Here is a 17599-nt window from a genome sequence, read left to right as displayed (position 1 = left end):
TGCAGAAATTCTACACAGTTCAGCTGTCAAACTCTTTATTCAACTTTGTCAAGTGCAAAAGCAGGAGAAGTGCTACAACTGCAAAATACAGATATGAGAGCATAGACACGTTTGTGACACTGTTGTACAACACAAAGACGACGGGCTTTGGCGCCATCTTGTTACATGGAGCAGGAAAAGAAGGGCCCGCTGACCGCTCGGCTTCCTGTGGTTTGTAGTTGGCAGAGACTTGTATGAAATGCATTGATAGCTTTGGCTGTAGTGCTTCAGTTAGATTGGAGAAATGTAAATATTTAGGGTTTACAACACCAGTGCTTGACCTAATGCATATGCCGCTGCAGCACAAACAATGCTGATCATGAAAAGCAAAAATATATACACACCACGAAGCACCAAAATATATATACAGAAATGTACAAACGCAGATGAAGCCGGGCCGGGACTGTGAGCCTGAAACGTGTGAGATCTTTTGCAAGTAATTGGGCAGGAAAAAGGTGAGAATGTTTAAAAATACAATAATTTAGGGTGTTTTTAAAACAACAAAACAGAGCACTGACATAAGAAGGAAGATGAAGTCTAAAACAGACTGTCATGATTTAACCATCAAATATATAATTTCCTTAGATTATTGAAAACACCTATTTTGCCCCCAGTTTTGGTTTTCCTGGTTATATTTCCAGGTTGAGGGGGGGGGGTTCCCTGAGATCTGCCCACTGGACACATGGAGTACGTATGTTTTTCAAAATAAGACAAAACTACCAAGAGCAGACAAAAGTACACAAACAACTGGTAGCTGTAGTTTTAACGCCTCAATAGAGGACGTTTGTGTTAAGATATGTAAATAAAAACTCAACACAAGAGTTAAATACGGTGTTGGATAACAGCTCCATCGGGAAATAAAGTGCTAAGTACAAAATGAATGAATGAATTACTTGGTTTGGTAAACCTCTGAATGCTAACATAAGCTTTGGCAACGTTTATAGTTAAGATACAGTATGAGTGAAGCTTCCTCTATTGGCTTGGACACCGAGCTTATTACATCACAACTCATCAGAAACAAAATCTACATCTGAACAAAAGTGCTTTTAAATCACAACATTTAGAAGAGCCAATCAGACCGGGACTCAGTATAGCTTTACGATGCGTAGACCTGTGTAAAAGGTCAGTCCTGTACAAGTGAAGGCAACTCCTTCCTGCTTCCTCAACTTTCATGCACAACCGAACTTCTCCATCAAATCTTTACAGCTTCTTGCTAACGCTCCAGCGCTGCTCGCTACACCTCCAGCTTCTTGTCATCAGTACTCTTCGCTTCCAATTATCTTTTTTGTATTTCTCTGTACTTCTGCAGTGTGGAGAGAACGGTGATATCTGCACCCTGAAGAACTGGCTGCTGGGATCCCAACGACCTGGTGTGTGTGTGTGTGTGTGTGTGTGTGTGTGTGTGTGTGTGTGTGTGTGTGTGTGTGTGTGTGTGTGTGTGTGTGTGTGTGTGTGTGTGTGTGTGTGTGTGTGTGTGTGCTTCAGTTTGCTTTCTCTCGTGCCTCACTGGGCTGAAAGTGTACGGCACATTACACTTAGCGGGTCTGTGTCTACAGTGTTATTTCCGTGCACGTGTTTACCTGCATGTGCGTATATCTGTGTGTGCCTGCATGCAAATTTAGATTCATAAAAAAAAGGACTGTTTTCAAACAGGCCACAATTACCCATGGTGACCAAAATATACAATACAAAAATATGTAGACGGACGACATAACTGAGAAATCACAAAAAGACTGATTGCATCGTCTGCTTTCAGTTGGTTAAATCCTCGGGTGAGCACGCGCGTGTGCTGCTGTCGGTGACCCAATGTGGCCTCCAGGGCCACCTGGATCAGTTCTCGTCCGGTGGGAAAAGGAAAAGGAGTATTTCTGGGTTTCAACACGGCTGACTGAACCAGCTCAGTTAGCGTCTGGTGACCTGCACCTCGTTTCTGAGAGTGAGCTGAACTGGGATTTGGACGGATCAATGATTATGAACATGCAAAGTCTTATTTTATTGCTCTCTGTTCATCTTTCATTGCCCCAAACTGCTCGTCTCTGTGATTCTTCTGGGTCCTATTCATTCCCATCCTCTACTTTCTCTCCTTTACCTGCGTTTAGAGAGGCACCTGGGGGACAAAACCTGCTGCCCCTGTCCTCCTCTTATCCATAACCCAACATTTACTCTTTTTTGGTTCCACTATCTTTCACATCTGGGTGTCCCTCTATCCAGAGTCCTCAGGATTTTGGGTGTCCAGGGCCGTGCCTGTCTAGGTTGGGGTGCACCTTGTTTTTGAGGGGTGGAGGTTTGCGTTTTCGCTTGTGTGTAGGAATGGTTGTGGTGTGAGCTGGGTGGTTGAACAGGCTGGAGGAGGGGAGGGTCTCTTTCTCTGTGGGGGGGTCCCAGTCCCGGCCACTGGGTGTCGGGGCAGGGGTAGGTGCGGGGGTACATGGAGGTGCAGAGGGTGTTTTGGACAGCGGGACAGTGTTTGCTGATGATTGGGGAGCGGGCGTATGCGTCGTGGCAAAGGCTGGTCTGGGCTTTGAAAAGGGAACGGGTGTGGCTACTGGAGTCTTTTTTGGGTTGGAGACAGTGTTTCCACAGTCCTTTCGATCTTCACTTTTATCCGTCTTTTTCCCCTTTTTGCTCCCTTTCTGTTTTTCCTTGCCCATCTTTCGTTCCCTCCATCCGACCGAGTCCTTGTCCTCACCCTGTCCTCGCTGTCCTGCCTCGCTGCTCCCCCGCTTACCACCACCTCCTCCTCTGTCTCTCCGCCTCCTCTTCCTCTGGGTTCGCTCCATTCTGCACTCGACGTGGTACAGATCCTCTGTTGCCATGGTCACGCGGTCGAGCTGTTGCAACAGGGCTTCCAGGGTGGGGAGGAGCCTCCTCAGAGAGGCTTCGGTCTCTGTTCTCTCCCTCCAGCTGGTACTGCCCATCACCACTCCTGGACCGAGCCCCAAACCCAGGCCCAGCCCGAGTCCCAGGCCGATCCCCGGGGCTTCTGTCAGGCTGCAGGGGCTGGAGGAGGCGGGACGCCACGAGGCCTCAGAACCCGCATCGATGCTGTCCGGGGTGGGAGAGCCGTCGGGACTGTCCAGCGGTGGCAAGCACAGGGACTTACAGTCGCTGGTGGAGGACGAACGGGACGGTGGCAGCTCCATGCCCTCGAAACGCACCTTATGACGAAACTAAGAAGAGGACAAAAGAGCAGCAGGAGGATTAGCGGATTGATGTATATCTTTCCAAATAGTACAAGAGACATAATCACTAACGGAGTGTCTACTACCAATAATCTTTTCATATTTTGTCCCTGTAAAATCTCTAACAGCTGTAGAAACAGGAAATGTACCTCCTTGGTCCTGCTGAGTCCCATCCACATCTTGAGCCGTCTGAGAAACAGCTCAACCATCTCGTGGTCTTGGAGATCCACAGCTGGACGGTACAGCTCTGCCCGTGCGCGCCGGTAGTTCCTCAGTAACACGGTGGTGACGAACCACAGCAGCACAAGCCGAAGAACGGCGAAGCTCGCGTGGAAAACCAGCGCAAAGACGGTGCTCGAGGGACCGGTAACCGTCCAGCTGGGACGCCATGACAGGAGGCCACGTCCGCCAGCACCCAACAAAGACCGACAGGCGGAGCTCACGCTGCCGTAGCCGTCGTACACCGAGTGTAAGAGCTGGAGCAGAGGAGACGGATGAGGGAAAAGTTAAAAACAGCTGATTCCTCGCAGTACTTCACAGGAAACCAGAAAATGGAAACAAACGGCCCAAAACATGCATCTGGACAGGGCACAGTTATTCTCATTTTTAGGTGAAGCGTGATCTATTTTAGACACAGTCAACGAGTAGTAAGAGAAGAAGTCTGACCAGGTGTCCTGCGTGTGAGTAAGCCAGCAACAACAGCAGTAATGCCAGGGCGACTCCCAGCAGCTCCCAGACTGAGCACCGCAGAGCTCTGCCGAACACGGCCCACTCTCTGAGAAACCGCAACTGGTGGGACGCCTGGATGACCACAAAGGGAGGGTGAGGGGCGGAGTAATGTTAAATGTAAACTTCCAATATATCACAACTTGGTCCTTGTTGTCATCGTTCTGCCACCACTTCTAGCTGTTATAACGTTGGAGTACATCACACATATTTGACAGTCCAGACACTTGCGTTTTACCCAATCGACACAGCAAGCAGTTTGTAGTTGGCGCTGATTCCTCTCTTACCTTGAGCACCAGTATGAACAGCAGCAAGGCCGACATGGCTGTGTACATCTGACTCTGTCTGGCCAGCGGGTAGAAGTCTGTGAAGGCGTCGCGAGGGTGCTGCAGGTACGACGCCCACTGCTGCGTGGCCGTGGTGCAGCGGCTCAGGTGCAGCCCACACACACACGCTGCCAGAACCAGTTTGCAGACGCCCAGAAGCCTCCATGTTGACAACAAGTACACATAGCCTTCTCTGAGGAAGCCCAAGATCCCCCGCAACAGGAAATACAACACCAGGCCGAGGAGGACAATCTGGAAGAAGCGAAATGTTAAACTAGAGATACGTCAGACAGGGAAAGCATTCAGGTGAAGCTACATGGTGGGTGTTAGCCAGTGGTTACCATGAGAAGGAGCTGCAGATCCAGGCCTTTGATTGGCCACAGAGTGATGACAAGGAGGTCAAGGCTGCACTGGGCACGCTCGGAAACTGGAAACTCAATGAGGAAGGAGAAAACAGCCAGGAGGTTTGTGTTGATGTTGTAGAGCGAGAACTCCACAAACACAGCTCGGGTCCTGTGAAGACACACACAGACAAGACGGGTACACACTTAATGGACTGTGAGAAGATCGGGAGTCACTTCCTGTTTTGGTTACTTCTCTGTTTTGGAACAAATTTGAAGATTTAATTGATCCTGTTTCCATCACAGAGAGTTTCATTTCACATGAAAGATAAAAAACGACAGAGTTCCGTAAGAGACCTCCACCACACACTTGTTATTGACTCTCAGTTGTTCCCCGCTGAATGTTTGCAACCTAACACCAAATGTGGAATGTAAGTTTTGTTCATGCCACCAGTTATTATTCTCAGAACCGTTGAAAGCCAGCCCACATTCTGGACTGGATTGTTTTCTAGGTTCCATGATTTCATCTTTCGATGTGCAACTTCTCAATGACTGCAAGCTGAAAGATGAATTGCACTTCAGGGAGAATAAACTCCACTTAAGAAATATGAAGCCACGAGTATGCGTGGTTCTGTTTCAATCATTGTGAAATTTGTTCACAAGCCCGACGTTGATTCCCTTACAACTGGCCCCACGACTCTGGAGCAATCTGGCAAAGTGAGATCATTCAGCAAACTCCACTTTTAAAAGATAACAAGACTTAAGTCTTGCCTTGGCTTTATTTACTATCTTTGACTTAACATGTTGGCGTTTTTGTATTATTTACAATCTTGTCTTTCCGCGTTCACTACCTGTAGTCAAGCCAGCGCAGCTCCTGCAGCTGCTGTAAGGAGGAGGAGGCCTCCGCCAGGCTTCTGTTCAGCTGCTGGATCACATCTCCACTGTTACGCAGCCTCGCCGTACCCAAACTCCCCGCCCTAGAAATACGAGTGGAAGAAGACACAGAGGGGGAAAAAAAGAACATATTAAATAAGACCAGATGTTTAACAGATACAGAATCGGCCCCAAAGGTTTACGTAACGGCTGCCGTGTTAAAGCCAGGATTTGAATCCTTCCGTTACCCGTTTGAATCGTTGGTTTCAAAAGTCTCAGCGTCCGGCGGTGGAACCCAACCCTTTCCCAAAGCACTGGCCCCGGGCCTGGAGCTACCTGCAAATTGAGATCAAGTTGCATTCATTTAATCAATTCTTAGAAGAGTACTTTCAAACATGAATGAGAATAAACAGATGATCAGAAATGGTAACAAGGAGGCCTGCCGGAGTACCTGTAAAGACAAACATGTATCTCATGATGTACTTATATATGACTTTTATGACATTCTTATGACATACTGTGACTTTATTTGTTTTTACATTTTAATACTATACCATGACTTTTGTATGACATAATATACTATGACGATTATGACATTTTTGCAACATAAGATACTTTGACATTTTATGAACATACTATGACCTTTTTTTTTAAACAATTTTACAAAATATTATACTGTGAATTTTAATGACACAATATACTTTGACTTTATTTCTGTTACATTTTTAAAGCATACTAAGACTTTTTATGATATTTTTACGACATACTTTACTGCGACTTATCACATAATATGCTGTGACTTTAAATGAAATACTTATGACATACCATACTAGAAAAATATACGATGACTTTTAGTGACATAAGATACGAAGACTTTCTTACATCATGCTCAACTAAAATATTTCTGTTACTTTTCTAAGACGTACTGTACAATGACTTTTTTGTGACAATCTATAACGTACCATACGAGGACATTTTTTGACACACCATACGATGCTTTCTTCATGACATACTGACCGATGACTTTTTATGGACATTTTTGTAAATCTTTGTATCCTATATTCAGATTTATTTTGACATCTTCATAACAAACTATATTGTATTTTAACAAGAGACCACATTTCAATCTCACCCTGTGTGTCACGGATTTGACGAAGCCTCAGCGTGCCGAGCAACACGCTTCCCGTGTTCCTCAAGAGGGCGGAGTCATCCAGTAACTGTGGCAACAGTGACTCGTTCAGCCACATGAGAGCATCGGCTCGGCTAAAAGAACAAATGGAGCATTTTACAAAGTGTGTATTTGTCGTAATGCTACATTGCAGAGTTGTCACAATGCTGGATAAACATTTGCTGATGAACAGTGTGTGCGCACACTAGGTGCATTTCCATCCACCTGTTTTAATGCACAATTTTAATTTGCACTTAGAAAAACCTGAACAGAAGGCCAAAAATAAAAAAAGAGAAATCTTGAAAAATCGCAAAAGAGTTTGTGTTGGTTGAAAAAGCAAAACACGACGAAGTTTCTGCTCTGCCGAAGAGAAAGACAACATTCTCCTTATCCCTCCACACACATCGGATGTAATCTTCCTCACATTAAAACATTAAACAAACACAAATATCATATTTAAATCCCGTTTTCTACATTTTTTTCACCGTGTGAGGTTCGACCGGCCCTCTTTTAATTGCGCCGTTTTCTTCTGCAACGGTATCTCGGTTTTCTTACTGGACAATTGGTGCCACCTACTTATGTTGATGAACCAACTCATGTTAATCGCATAACGTTGGTGGACAGAAACAAGCGTCATTTTCTTTCGGTGATTTTCTAGAAATCCAGTTAAACATGTGAAACATGTGGATGGAAACCTTTCTGCTGTAAAGAGACGCTCTGGATCTGCAGTTACAGACACAACTTGCTTGAGCTAATTTCCCCCTCTTGTTCTCTTTTGGTATACAGTTCCACACCAAAGAGCTCAGAAATATTTTTGAATGACTTTGAGGAAGGCAGAGTGTGCGTACCTGCTGACGTTGTGGTACACAGGTGTGTGTAGTGCTCGTTGCAGCTGAGTGCGCAGTCTCAGGCTGTGTGTATCTTTGGCTGAATCAGAGTAGTTGAGCAGCAAAACCACCAACAGGAAAAACATGTAAACCAGGAAACTCTGAAAATGAGATCCAAATATTTCGTTAATAAATAAGACATAGAGCTACACGACACAGTAAAGATATCGGGCCAATCCCCAGCATCGTCTCTTTCACCGTGTACGTCTCTCTCCTTCTGACTCACCTTCAGCATGGTGTGCAGCATGTGGACCTTGCGGGCCTGGTGCCGAGCCTGAGACAGAGCGAAGCCCTGCGGCGGACTCACCCTGGGGACCCGTTGGACCACTCTCTCCAGCCGGGGGAACTCCACCAGCACATCCTGATCCTCTGGACGCAGACGTAGCACACACACTGCATAGTAGACTGCCTCACACAACACCTGTGGGACAGAGAGCAGGGAAGCAACAGAGCTGTTCGATTCGGAACGCTTTTCAAAAGACTTTTAGGAATTGTAGAGTCTGGTAATAGTTCATCATAAGTTTAAAGAGTATGTATGTGTGAGGTAAACAAGAATCTTTGAGATTAAACGTGTGTTTTGGAGTGTTTACCTTAACAGGCTCCAACAGCAGGCAGGAACACAGGAAACTGGCAAAACAGGAGATGAGCCACATCATGGCCACGTTTTGACTGAACCCGCGACCGGCCCAAATGGAAACGCTACTTGCCACGGCGATCCCCGCCCAGCTGCCCCACAGGGCGGCACGTCCACACCAGGGAGGGAACCGTCGGGGACGACACACGTCTGTCACAACTGGAGAGGGAAAGGACCGGTGAGCATACGAAGGGCCGAGAGGTGGAACTAAACAGAACGATCAGGCAGCAGCATAGAAAGAGAGAGACCTCTGAGAGCATTTTCCATTTAGATGTAAGGAATTTTCTTTATAATAATCTAGTCTGAAAAATATACTTCACCAAAGGAAATACATTCTTACAAACTTAGGAATTTTATCCCCAAAACATGAGGTGATTTATGTGCCATGTGTCAAGAGCAAAGCCCACAGAGCTTCACAGCTTAGAGATAAAAGGAAAATCACTTTTGGAAGCCATTTAAGCCAAATTAAACTTTTTTATCATCTTGAGGTTTGATGAGTCCTGTCTCACACTCACACAGACACACACACCTGTATTTGAGATGAAGGCGGTTTTTGGTGGGTCTCTTCTCACAGATTCTAGAGGAAGAGGCTCATTCAGCTTCTGGCGGAGAATCACTTCAGTCTTATCTCCTAAAATGCTCAACCTGACACACACACACACACACACACACACACACACACACACACACACACACACACACACACACACACACACACACAGACGCAATGGAAATAATTAACACAATTAATTACACTCAAACAAATCCACAAACATTCCAAAGTGAAGCAAGTTAATTTGCTGTATTTCATAAAGAAACGAAGAGATGTTCAGAGATCAAACTTACAGGTCGGCCATTTCACTTTCATCTGTCTGAGGAAAGAAGTTTTGTCCGTCTGCCAAAATGTGTTTGATCAGATCCTCGTCTGTGAGCGAAGAGCATCAGCTTGTATTTCAGTACACTCCTTTGACACAGACAGTGTAATAACACAACCAAATGCTTCATGTACTCAACAAACAACTGGTTTAAAAACCTTCCCGATTCAGGTACCTGAGGAGGTGAAATATTTGTTGCGTTGGTCGGTCCCCTCCTCGTCGTCGGGGTTAAAGTTCATGTCGACGCCCAGGTGCCGGCTCCCCTGACCCCTCTTCAGCCTGGGCAGCCCCGCCCCATGCCCCGCCCCTCCCACCGCAGACACGTCACTCAACAGCTCTGGCCAATCCCCGTCCTCCATCTCCTCATCTGCCACGCACCAACTCTCCCCACTGAAAGACAAAGCGGGAGATGTTTGTTAAGTAGCGCAACCTCAGCAAAGCATTGATTTAGCTTCTTCTCCGTCTCTATTAAAACAAAAAAACACAGAGGTTTCGCAGAGGAGAACGGTGAATTACACTCGATTAAGTGCTGAGACGATTATGGCTTCAGAATTTATGGCGTGAGAGAAATCACTTTGCTCATTTGACATCCAAGAAAGTCCATTATCATCTATCGTTTTATTCTTTTCAGTCTCTTTTAGTGCAAATTAGCATTTCCTCCTTTTCTTTTTTTGTTATTTATGCTCTTTCTTCTTCTATTCTCTCTAATCCTCATTCCGTCTGGCAATCGCACTTAGCATTTGTCTTCCACTAATTGAAGTCATGCATTATCTTAATGTACTGTCATGGCCACCGACGATCTCACCTTTTGGTTGATGGAGTGGGTAAATCCACGTTGGTTTCTTCTGAGTTGGTCTGAGAGACGAATAGATAGACAAACACTCATCACAAGGGAAAAGCAAAACGCTTCACTGGATTGTTTCTTCACAGCCATGGGATCTAATTATATAACTTTTATATTGATTCTACAACAAATCAAAACAAATATACACCAGGCATGATTCATTTACATCCCATTCTTTGCACGAGACTCTACCTCGCCATTGAAAAAGAGGAAAGAACTTCCAGCCACGGAGTCATCCAGGAAGTCATCAATCTCCACCGACTCCTGATCCACTTGTGGTGGCACCTGCTCCACAGACACGCACTAACATTCACACACGCACAGAGAAAACGTTGAGCTTCATATTCGGCCTCTGTAAGGTACTGAACAACCGTGATCGAGTTGTAGTTTCGAGCGGGTTTTTGTTACCTTGCTGCGGCTCATTCTGAAAAGCGTAAAGACGAACAAGTAGAGCGGGTAGACGATCAGACAGGTCACCACGCCTGCTGCCACCGTCTCTCCATTCAATGAAGACAACCTTGACACAGCCCGCGGGCTGCAACACAGGATGGGGTTGAAATGAAGGAACAAATCACCTGTAGTAACGTGGCCACAAAGCGAGGAGACGTTCCCTCCTATACCTGTATCTCTTGTCCACCACGATGCTGTACCACAGCGTGTTGGCCAACACAAAGAGCTGCAGTAACACAGCACAGCACGTGGCTCTCTGCAGGCGGGTAAACGGGCTGCGGGGGGGTCTCTCCCACAGCGACAGCCACAGGTGACTCTCACACAGCGCCCTCTGAAGCTCACACCGCAGACGACGGGGCAGCCGACGGAGCGCAGCCTCCTCTGAAGGAAACGGGAAGAAAACACGACGGAGTGAAAACGGCGTCCTGCATCAGCGGACGCTTGTGACGGATGATGTGGTTTTGGCGTCTCACCTGAGGCCTCCACCTCAATCTCTACCTGCCCGTCAGTTCTCTCATTGTCGACAGACAGCCACTCCTCAACCAGGAAGTAGGAGCTGCTTCCTGTCTGTAAGTCTTTGACCAAGACATACTGTAGCATCCATGCTGGGGACAGACCTGATGGAGGGTCAAGAAATGACAGTTACAAGAAATGAAAATATCAGCTGGTTAAGTCTGTGTGATTCCGTACCCTTGTTGTCATGCCAAATTCGTATTTTCCAGACACTGCCCAGGCTGGTATCTGTGGCAATATGAAAGATGTCGAGAGTGTTGCGCGTGAAAGCTCCTCTGCTGTCGAGGTGGCGGTGTCCGCTGCGGCCCTCACGTCCATACAAACTGATTCCCACGTGAGCTGTGGTGCCTGGAGGGGCAGAGAGCGGCGCATCGTGTCCAGTATTTCTACAAATCTGAGCTCTGCAGAGACTCTCCTTTTCAAAAATTTGCATGTTTAATTTGTAGGAATGTAGTTTTTGCCCTTCAGATAATTAAGGCAGTGAAACGACAACAAATAGTTTTCTTCCAGAAGAAAGGAGGGTTGTTAATTCAAAGACCACACAAAAATGTCAGACCACATATGCATCTTAAAAGGTTGATTAAAAGAAGCTCTTGCAGTAGGAGTTTAATCAGGGTCGTCTTTTCAAGCCAGTACAGTAGTAAGTAACTTTAGTATAAATTTATACTGCAAATGCTCATTGAGCTATTAAATAACACTTGTGTCCTGACAGGTGTCTAAAATTGTCCCCGTATTCAACTCACCTGCCCCCCGGCTCCAGCCAGTCTTGACCTGGACCTCGTACTTGAAGAGTCCGTCTTGGCCACAGAGCGGAACCACACCAGCCCGGCGCAGATCCAACTGGTCCAGCTTGTGCAAGAGGGCTGCTGCCACAACATAGCTTAGTAAGCCCAACACACACACCAACAGCACCACCAGGCTTGGTGCACCAGAACGCTCCTAAGGGACAAGAACACCGGTTTAAAGTGTGTTTATCTGGTACACGTGCACATAAAAGCGTTTGTCTTCGTGATACTGACTGGCACTTTAAAGCTGATGGCGTTGGCCGGTACGAACAGGCCTGCTGCGAAGGCCGTGAGGTGCGTGGTGCGACAAACTGCTCTGCTGGCATTGGTTTCTGCAAGGGGCACCATGCCATCGGTCCGCCACTGCTTCTCGCTCTCACTGAAGTACTGACACAGAGAAGCAAACACCCCGACCTCCAGACAAACACCCACAGGCTGAGAGCTGGAGCTGCAGGCCGTGCTCACGTTGACAAAGTAGTCCAGCGTGGTGTCGTACGACCTGTGCGAGACAGGGAAGAAAAATCGGGTTTTAATCGAACAAAATCCCAAATAAATGACTTGGTAAACTCAGAGCTTGACCGTCAGTCGCTGCCCGAGTTGTCACGGACAATATTACATAATTAGTACACATCTTGTTACACAGCAGTGGATGAACAGGCGCTCTTACTCTGGCGACAGGAAGAAGGTGTATTTCCTGTGGTCGGGACCTTGCCCCCTGGTCATACCGAGTGTGATGTGTTTTTTGTCTGTGCAGTTGAACTCATTGGGTCTGTCATGTGAATGGAGATAGGCCGTGATGTACGGCTCCTCCACATCCTCTTCTCTGTTATTCGTCTGTCTGGCATCTGGAGAAGGAAGAGAAAAAACAGAATTAAACTGGGTCACAACTAAAAGTATAAAACTGTATTAGAAAAAACAAAGTAACTATTCATCAAACATGAAATCACACTGAGGAACCATGTTGTGTCACAAAGTGTAGATATGTCGTATGTGATCTCCATATGAGCCCATTCATAAACTCACACAGCCTCTCTCATACTGCACTCTCATCCATCTTTTTCCAACACAACACTACTGCCATGACAGCTTCTGAATACCTTCCTCACACAGTTTCAACAACAACTGAACACTGTAAGCTCAACCAATGGGTGTGTTTCCTGTATTGAATCGATGATCTGGTGAATGTGAGAGCTCACCCTGCAGAGCGGTGAAGTTGAGCTGCACAAACAGCCCCGCCTCTCTGTTGGTGTTTCCCGTGCTGACCCTGACGATGATGGAGTCACAGTGGCTGATGTTAACAGCTCCAGCTGTGGGGATCCCTCTGGTACCGGAACCCTCAGGATCTGCTTCTGCGCCACCACTTCCATTGTTAACAGCGACAGTGATGGCTAGACTGTCGTCCAGTCCGGAGATGGGAATCTGGGTGCCATTTTCAGTGCGGAACTCCATGGATGCCACGGCGGTGGAGACGGTGTAGTTGGCCACGTAGTTGAAGGGGAAGGGGTTTGACTCCACCTGAAAAAGAGGGAGCGAGAGATAATCATGAGGAGGTGAAAGTTTGACCTGAAGTGAGGGTAAAACACCAAACAACACAAAACAAGACCACTTCAGACAACTTATTTATGTGTGTGTGTGTGTACTGATGAGAGGCCAGCAGCTTTTCATGCTGCTCTTCAACGGAAACAGAATTTTGTATTCGACTGAGTAGTTTCCATCATGTCACCTGAAACAGCAGCTGCATAATGCTGTTTCCCGCTGCAGCCCTGCCGAGACTGTCGTTGAATGCTCGGGGGATGGAGAACCGCTGGCACTCTGAGGAGAGAAGATGAAACACCGGTACAAACTATCGTGACGCACGTCTTTCTTCACTTTCCTGTTTGCAACTTCTTATAAATGTAGGGCATCAACGTTGCCACCCACAGAAACATAACTTTCATCAGTTCATGAGACACTGAACACACAAAGCCCACCTGGACTGCTGTTGTCATGGTAGCAGAGAAGGCTCTGGGGGTCCGCCAGTTTCCCTGTGGCAGCGATCTCAGCTCCCCTCAGCACAAGCGGCTCCTCGTTGAGCACACGGGCATGCATGAGGATCCGCATGAGGACCGAGGACAGGCTGTAAGCCTTGGCCGCCACTCGCAGAGGGTGCGGCTCCAGCGTGGAGGGAGAGGGGTCTAATGGGGGGCCTCCTTGCTCCTCACCGGAGAAGGGAAGAGAGGAGGTGGAGGGGGGATCCAAGTAGGAAAGATGGAGGTAAGACTGGGATGTTGACTGGCCGACCTGATGGATCAGATCACCTGGAGGCGGGGGGCCGATACAAGATTGGGTTAAAAGCTAAGAGAGATATGGCGTGGACAACAAAAAAAAGCTGCACAAAACCCAACGTACAGTATAAAAAACCATCACGTCTACATTTTATGGCAACCATTGTTCCTTAGTCTCCTTTTATATGCCAAGTATGTGATTTGGCATCAGCAACAGCCCTGAAAAGGCCTTCACCTACAATGCACCCAGCAATAGACGTTGCTAGCTCCTAATTAATAAGACTTTATTACATTTGTCATATACAAACAGATACGAACACGATATTAGACCTCTGCATTTAACCGACCCTAAGCATTTAAAGGAGCAGTGTACTTCTCTAAAGCACCCAGGGACACTTTGACATGCGGACAGCAGGAGCCGGGGGATTGAAGCGTTGTTACAGGACGACCTGTTCTATCTGAGCAACAGCCGCCCGAAATGTTACAGGTGACACAGAAAACACCGTCTCTTACCCATGATGTTCAGGATGTTGTCAGCTATCTCAGTGGGAGTGACGGTGCCCTGCTTGGTGTCCGTTTGCAGTATCTCAAGCATGGACTCCAGCTTGTTCAGGGTGCTGTTCTGACACTCCTCACATATGAACTCTCGACTCACCGCCTGGAAAAAAAACACAGCTCATCATTTGTTTGCTTTGTTTCTTTTCTTGCCCTCTTTCCTTTCCTTTTCTTGCCCTCTTTCCTTTCCTTGCCACCTCGCCTCCTTTCGCCTCCTGCTCACCGTGCACTGAGCCAAAGCGGCGGAGGTCTGCTGGATGTCGTTGACCGTGGTCAGGTCAAGAGCGGTCAGCGCTCTGGTGATGTTGCTGCGGATTCTGACTCGGTAACCGCGCTCGTGTCGGGACACGCGCACCGACTCCCTGGTCTGCTCGTACTGGAAGAAGGTAAGTACACGTATAAGAATGCTTCATGTAAGATCGACTGATCAATAACGGTACGGAAAAAGGCCTCTCCTACCTCGTTCAGCACTGTAATAAGAGCCAACGATAACTCCCGGACCCTCTGGGAGTCTCCCTGTTCCAACAGCTTTTTGAGTTGGCTGTCTGTCAGCTCAGACAGCCAATGGGGAAGGCTCTTGTACTCAGGTGGCACGTCTGGCAGCACAACTTCAATGGACCTGGACACGAACACAAAAAGCACCGTTTCTGAATATCCTGATTTCAACTTTTCCATCACTGTGTGGACTTGGTGTGTTTCTCCAGTGCTGTTGGTTTCATAACATTTTATGCTGTGCTAACATATCCCACTGTACGTCACCAACAAGCAGCTAAACCGTATTAAGCTTTGTAGTCAAATTATTTTCTTCCTCAACAGGAAGCTCAGTGGTCAACAACAGAACAAAACCCTTGGAGTTGGCGGGGATTTATTTTACCGCTCAGAAGAACTTCATTAAAACCCAGGCGAGCTACTGTATCTTAACAAAAAGATGACATACCGAATGTCATTTAAGTGGTCTCACTGTTGCTTAACAACTAATCAGCTGAATAAGATGTAGTTACTTGTTGAGTGCAGTGATGGCAGCTCCCTGGTGGTCCTCCACTGTGATGGACACGGCTACACGATGGCGGGCTGAGCTGAAACCTGGGGGCAGGAAGGCCGAGTGCTCCGGGCTGCTGCCTTTGTACACACAGAAGTCCTCGCAGTAGTCGTCTCTGCAACGCGCCACCAATAAACTGTAGAGCAGAGGAGTCTCGGAGACTCCGAGATCACTGTAACCTGGAGGCAAGAGAGTGAGGAAGACAAAGAGAACAAAGACAAGGAAAGACGACGAATTGGTAAATACGTGATGAGTAATGGAGGGATAAATCTGCTGATTAGATAAGAGAGATTTAACAAAATCCAAAATATGAAACAAAGGGAAAGTCTGAAAGGTAACAAGGTGTGTGAGAGAGTGAGGCCACATCTTCCGTCTTCCTACCTGAGCAGCTGAAGTGCACCCGGTCCAACAGTGTGCGTATCCTCCAGCCTTCGTCATCTTCCCCGAACTCCATCCCCGCTTCCCCTCCTCCTCTCAGGTGACACTCCCCACCAGTCGGGGGCATGTTGTGGTGCAGAGTGATGGAGGCGGCGCCGTCGCCATCCAGACTGTCGTCGGTCACGTGCAGGGTGAAGTTGTAGGAGTCTCCGTGGCGAAGGACGCCCTGCCGCAGCACCAGATTCATGCCGTCACTTCCTGTGGTGGTGGAGGAGGAGTCCAGGACCAGAGTCTGGTTCTGCAGCGTCATGGCACTCCAGCGCTGAGAGGCAGAGAGAGAAAGATTTGACTAAAAGCAAAATACATTTGGAGATTATATAGAAATAAAACAGCATTGATGCTTTTAATGAGCAGCGACTTTGCTGTGACACAAAAAATTGGATTTGGAGTGTGTGCTTGTGCCTCTGTGTGTGTGTGTGTGTGTGTGTGTGTGTGTGTGTGTGTGTGTGTGTGTCTTTACCCCACGATGAAAGCCCTGGCAGTTGGTGCAGGTTCCTCTGAGGTAGACGTACGAGTTCTGGCTGACCTCGTAGATGGACTGGGCCTTGCAGGACACGCACTCCAGAGACACTGTGGGAATATGGCCACTCTGGACAAGCACCTGTCAAGCACACACATAAATGTGGTCAAATGTTAGCAATTCAGGCAGCGGATAGGATGCAGTCACTCCGAGCAGAAAGACGACCTAAGCCATCCCAACGAAGGATACACCGATCCAACCTTTTCAGTCCCAAAGGGCTACCTGGGCTGACTGGGATTCTACTAGTCGAGGGCAGAGTCAGAGTGAGGGAAAGACAGAAGACAAAACACTTCTAACAAACTCAGCGAGTCGTGTAAGAGAACAGAGTTTTTCATGCAGGTATTAATGTGTGTGGTGGAATGTATGCGCTTACAGTCTGCGTGGTGGACTCTGGCGGCATGCCGTCTTTGCTGATGGTCAGTCTGAAGGTGTAGTCCGACGCCCGCCTCCAGCTCGGAGCCGGAGATTCCCAGCACAGGATCGCTGGTGCCCAGGCCGAAGTTCAGACTGGAGCAGTGCGCTGCGCCCTGCAAGCAGACGTTGGGACGGAGAAATCTGTCTTTAATTTTACAAATGTTTTTTTTATTAAAAACTAGAAAAAGACACTCAAGAGGCTCCGTTAAAACTGCTTTAACTTCAGGTCTTTTTAACTTAAATTTCAAACTGGGACAGCTCTAGACATTTGGTGAGGCTGCTTTTTGTTTTTGTGATGTCAGATCCTGATGTGAGAACCGACTATCTTTTCCTACGATTGTATCAAAGGTCAGGAGTCAGGACAGTGTAGAACATTTGATCTCTTGTCTCCACGGTTTCAGTCCTTCTACCAGAGTACAAAACAGTTTTACTCTTTGTTAGTCAGACTGACTGTCCTTCCTTTTTATCAGCAGCGCTACACAGCTGTGAGTGTGTGTGTTTTATGTGGTGCATGTTGTTTATGTGTGTACTGTAATTGTCAGGGTGGGGAGCAAAGCACCAGCTGCGGAATGTTGAATTCATCTCCTAAACAGTTACATAACCCTTTAAATGCATGTCTGCTTAGATGTACACACACACACACACACACCTACACACACACACACACACACACACACTCATCTACTCCTGCAGGACACACCCATCCCATCGGGTCGTATATCGTGG

At 47.3% G+C, this 17599-nt stretch overlaps 1 protein-coding gene across 1 annotated transcript in view; it reads right to left on the bottom strand.

Annotated features, from left to right (window-relative positions):
* Positions 1 to 18: 18 nt before the first annotated feature.
* The window catches only part of pkd1a (polycystic kidney disease 1a), a gene marked incomplete at its 5' end in the record, with an annotated part of 47964 nt that continues 30383 nt past the window's right edge, over positions 19 to 17599 (bottom strand). Inside the window, 34 exon segments of the mRNA XM_079278472.1 lie at positions 19 to 3209; positions 3371 to 3697; positions 3888 to 4022; positions 4235 to 4525; positions 4615 to 4786; positions 5466 to 5591; positions 5736 to 5823; positions 6620 to 6750; positions 7504 to 7643; positions 7769 to 7963; positions 8133 to 8335; positions 8706 to 8821; positions 9023 to 9101; positions 9227 to 9441; positions 9857 to 9906; positions 10088 to 10198; positions 10304 to 10430; positions 10516 to 10726; positions 10819 to 10962; positions 11036 to 11206; positions 11602 to 11797; positions 11878 to 12142; positions 12311 to 12488; positions 12840 to 13158; positions 13367 to 13455; positions 13614 to 13940; positions 14421 to 14565; positions 14686 to 14838; positions 14922 to 15081; positions 15464 to 15680; positions 15883 to 16201; positions 16400 to 16540; positions 16833 to 16895; positions 16897 to 16986. Coding sequence (XP_079134598.1) covers positions 2256 to 3209; positions 3371 to 3697; positions 3888 to 4022; positions 4235 to 4525; positions 4615 to 4786; positions 5466 to 5591; positions 5736 to 5823; positions 6620 to 6750; positions 7504 to 7643; positions 7769 to 7963; positions 8133 to 8335; positions 8706 to 8821; positions 9023 to 9101; positions 9227 to 9441; positions 9857 to 9906; positions 10088 to 10198; positions 10304 to 10430; positions 10516 to 10726; positions 10819 to 10962; positions 11036 to 11206; positions 11602 to 11797; positions 11878 to 12142; positions 12311 to 12488; positions 12840 to 13158; positions 13367 to 13455; positions 13614 to 13940; positions 14421 to 14565; positions 14686 to 14838; positions 14922 to 15081; positions 15464 to 15680; positions 15883 to 16201; positions 16400 to 16540; positions 16833 to 16895; positions 16897 to 16986 — 6648 coding nt within the window. The 3' untranslated portion in view covers positions 19 to 2255.

The sequence above is a fragment of the Melanostigma gelatinosum genome, assembly GCF_949748355.1.
Source record: "Melanostigma gelatinosum genome assembly, chromosome: 11".
Classification (NCBI taxonomy): domain Eukaryota; kingdom Metazoa; phylum Chordata; class Actinopteri; order Perciformes; family Zoarcidae; genus Melanostigma; species Melanostigma gelatinosum.
Note: the sequence above shows the minus strand (reverse complement) of the source record. Positions and strands in the feature narration are given on the sequence as shown.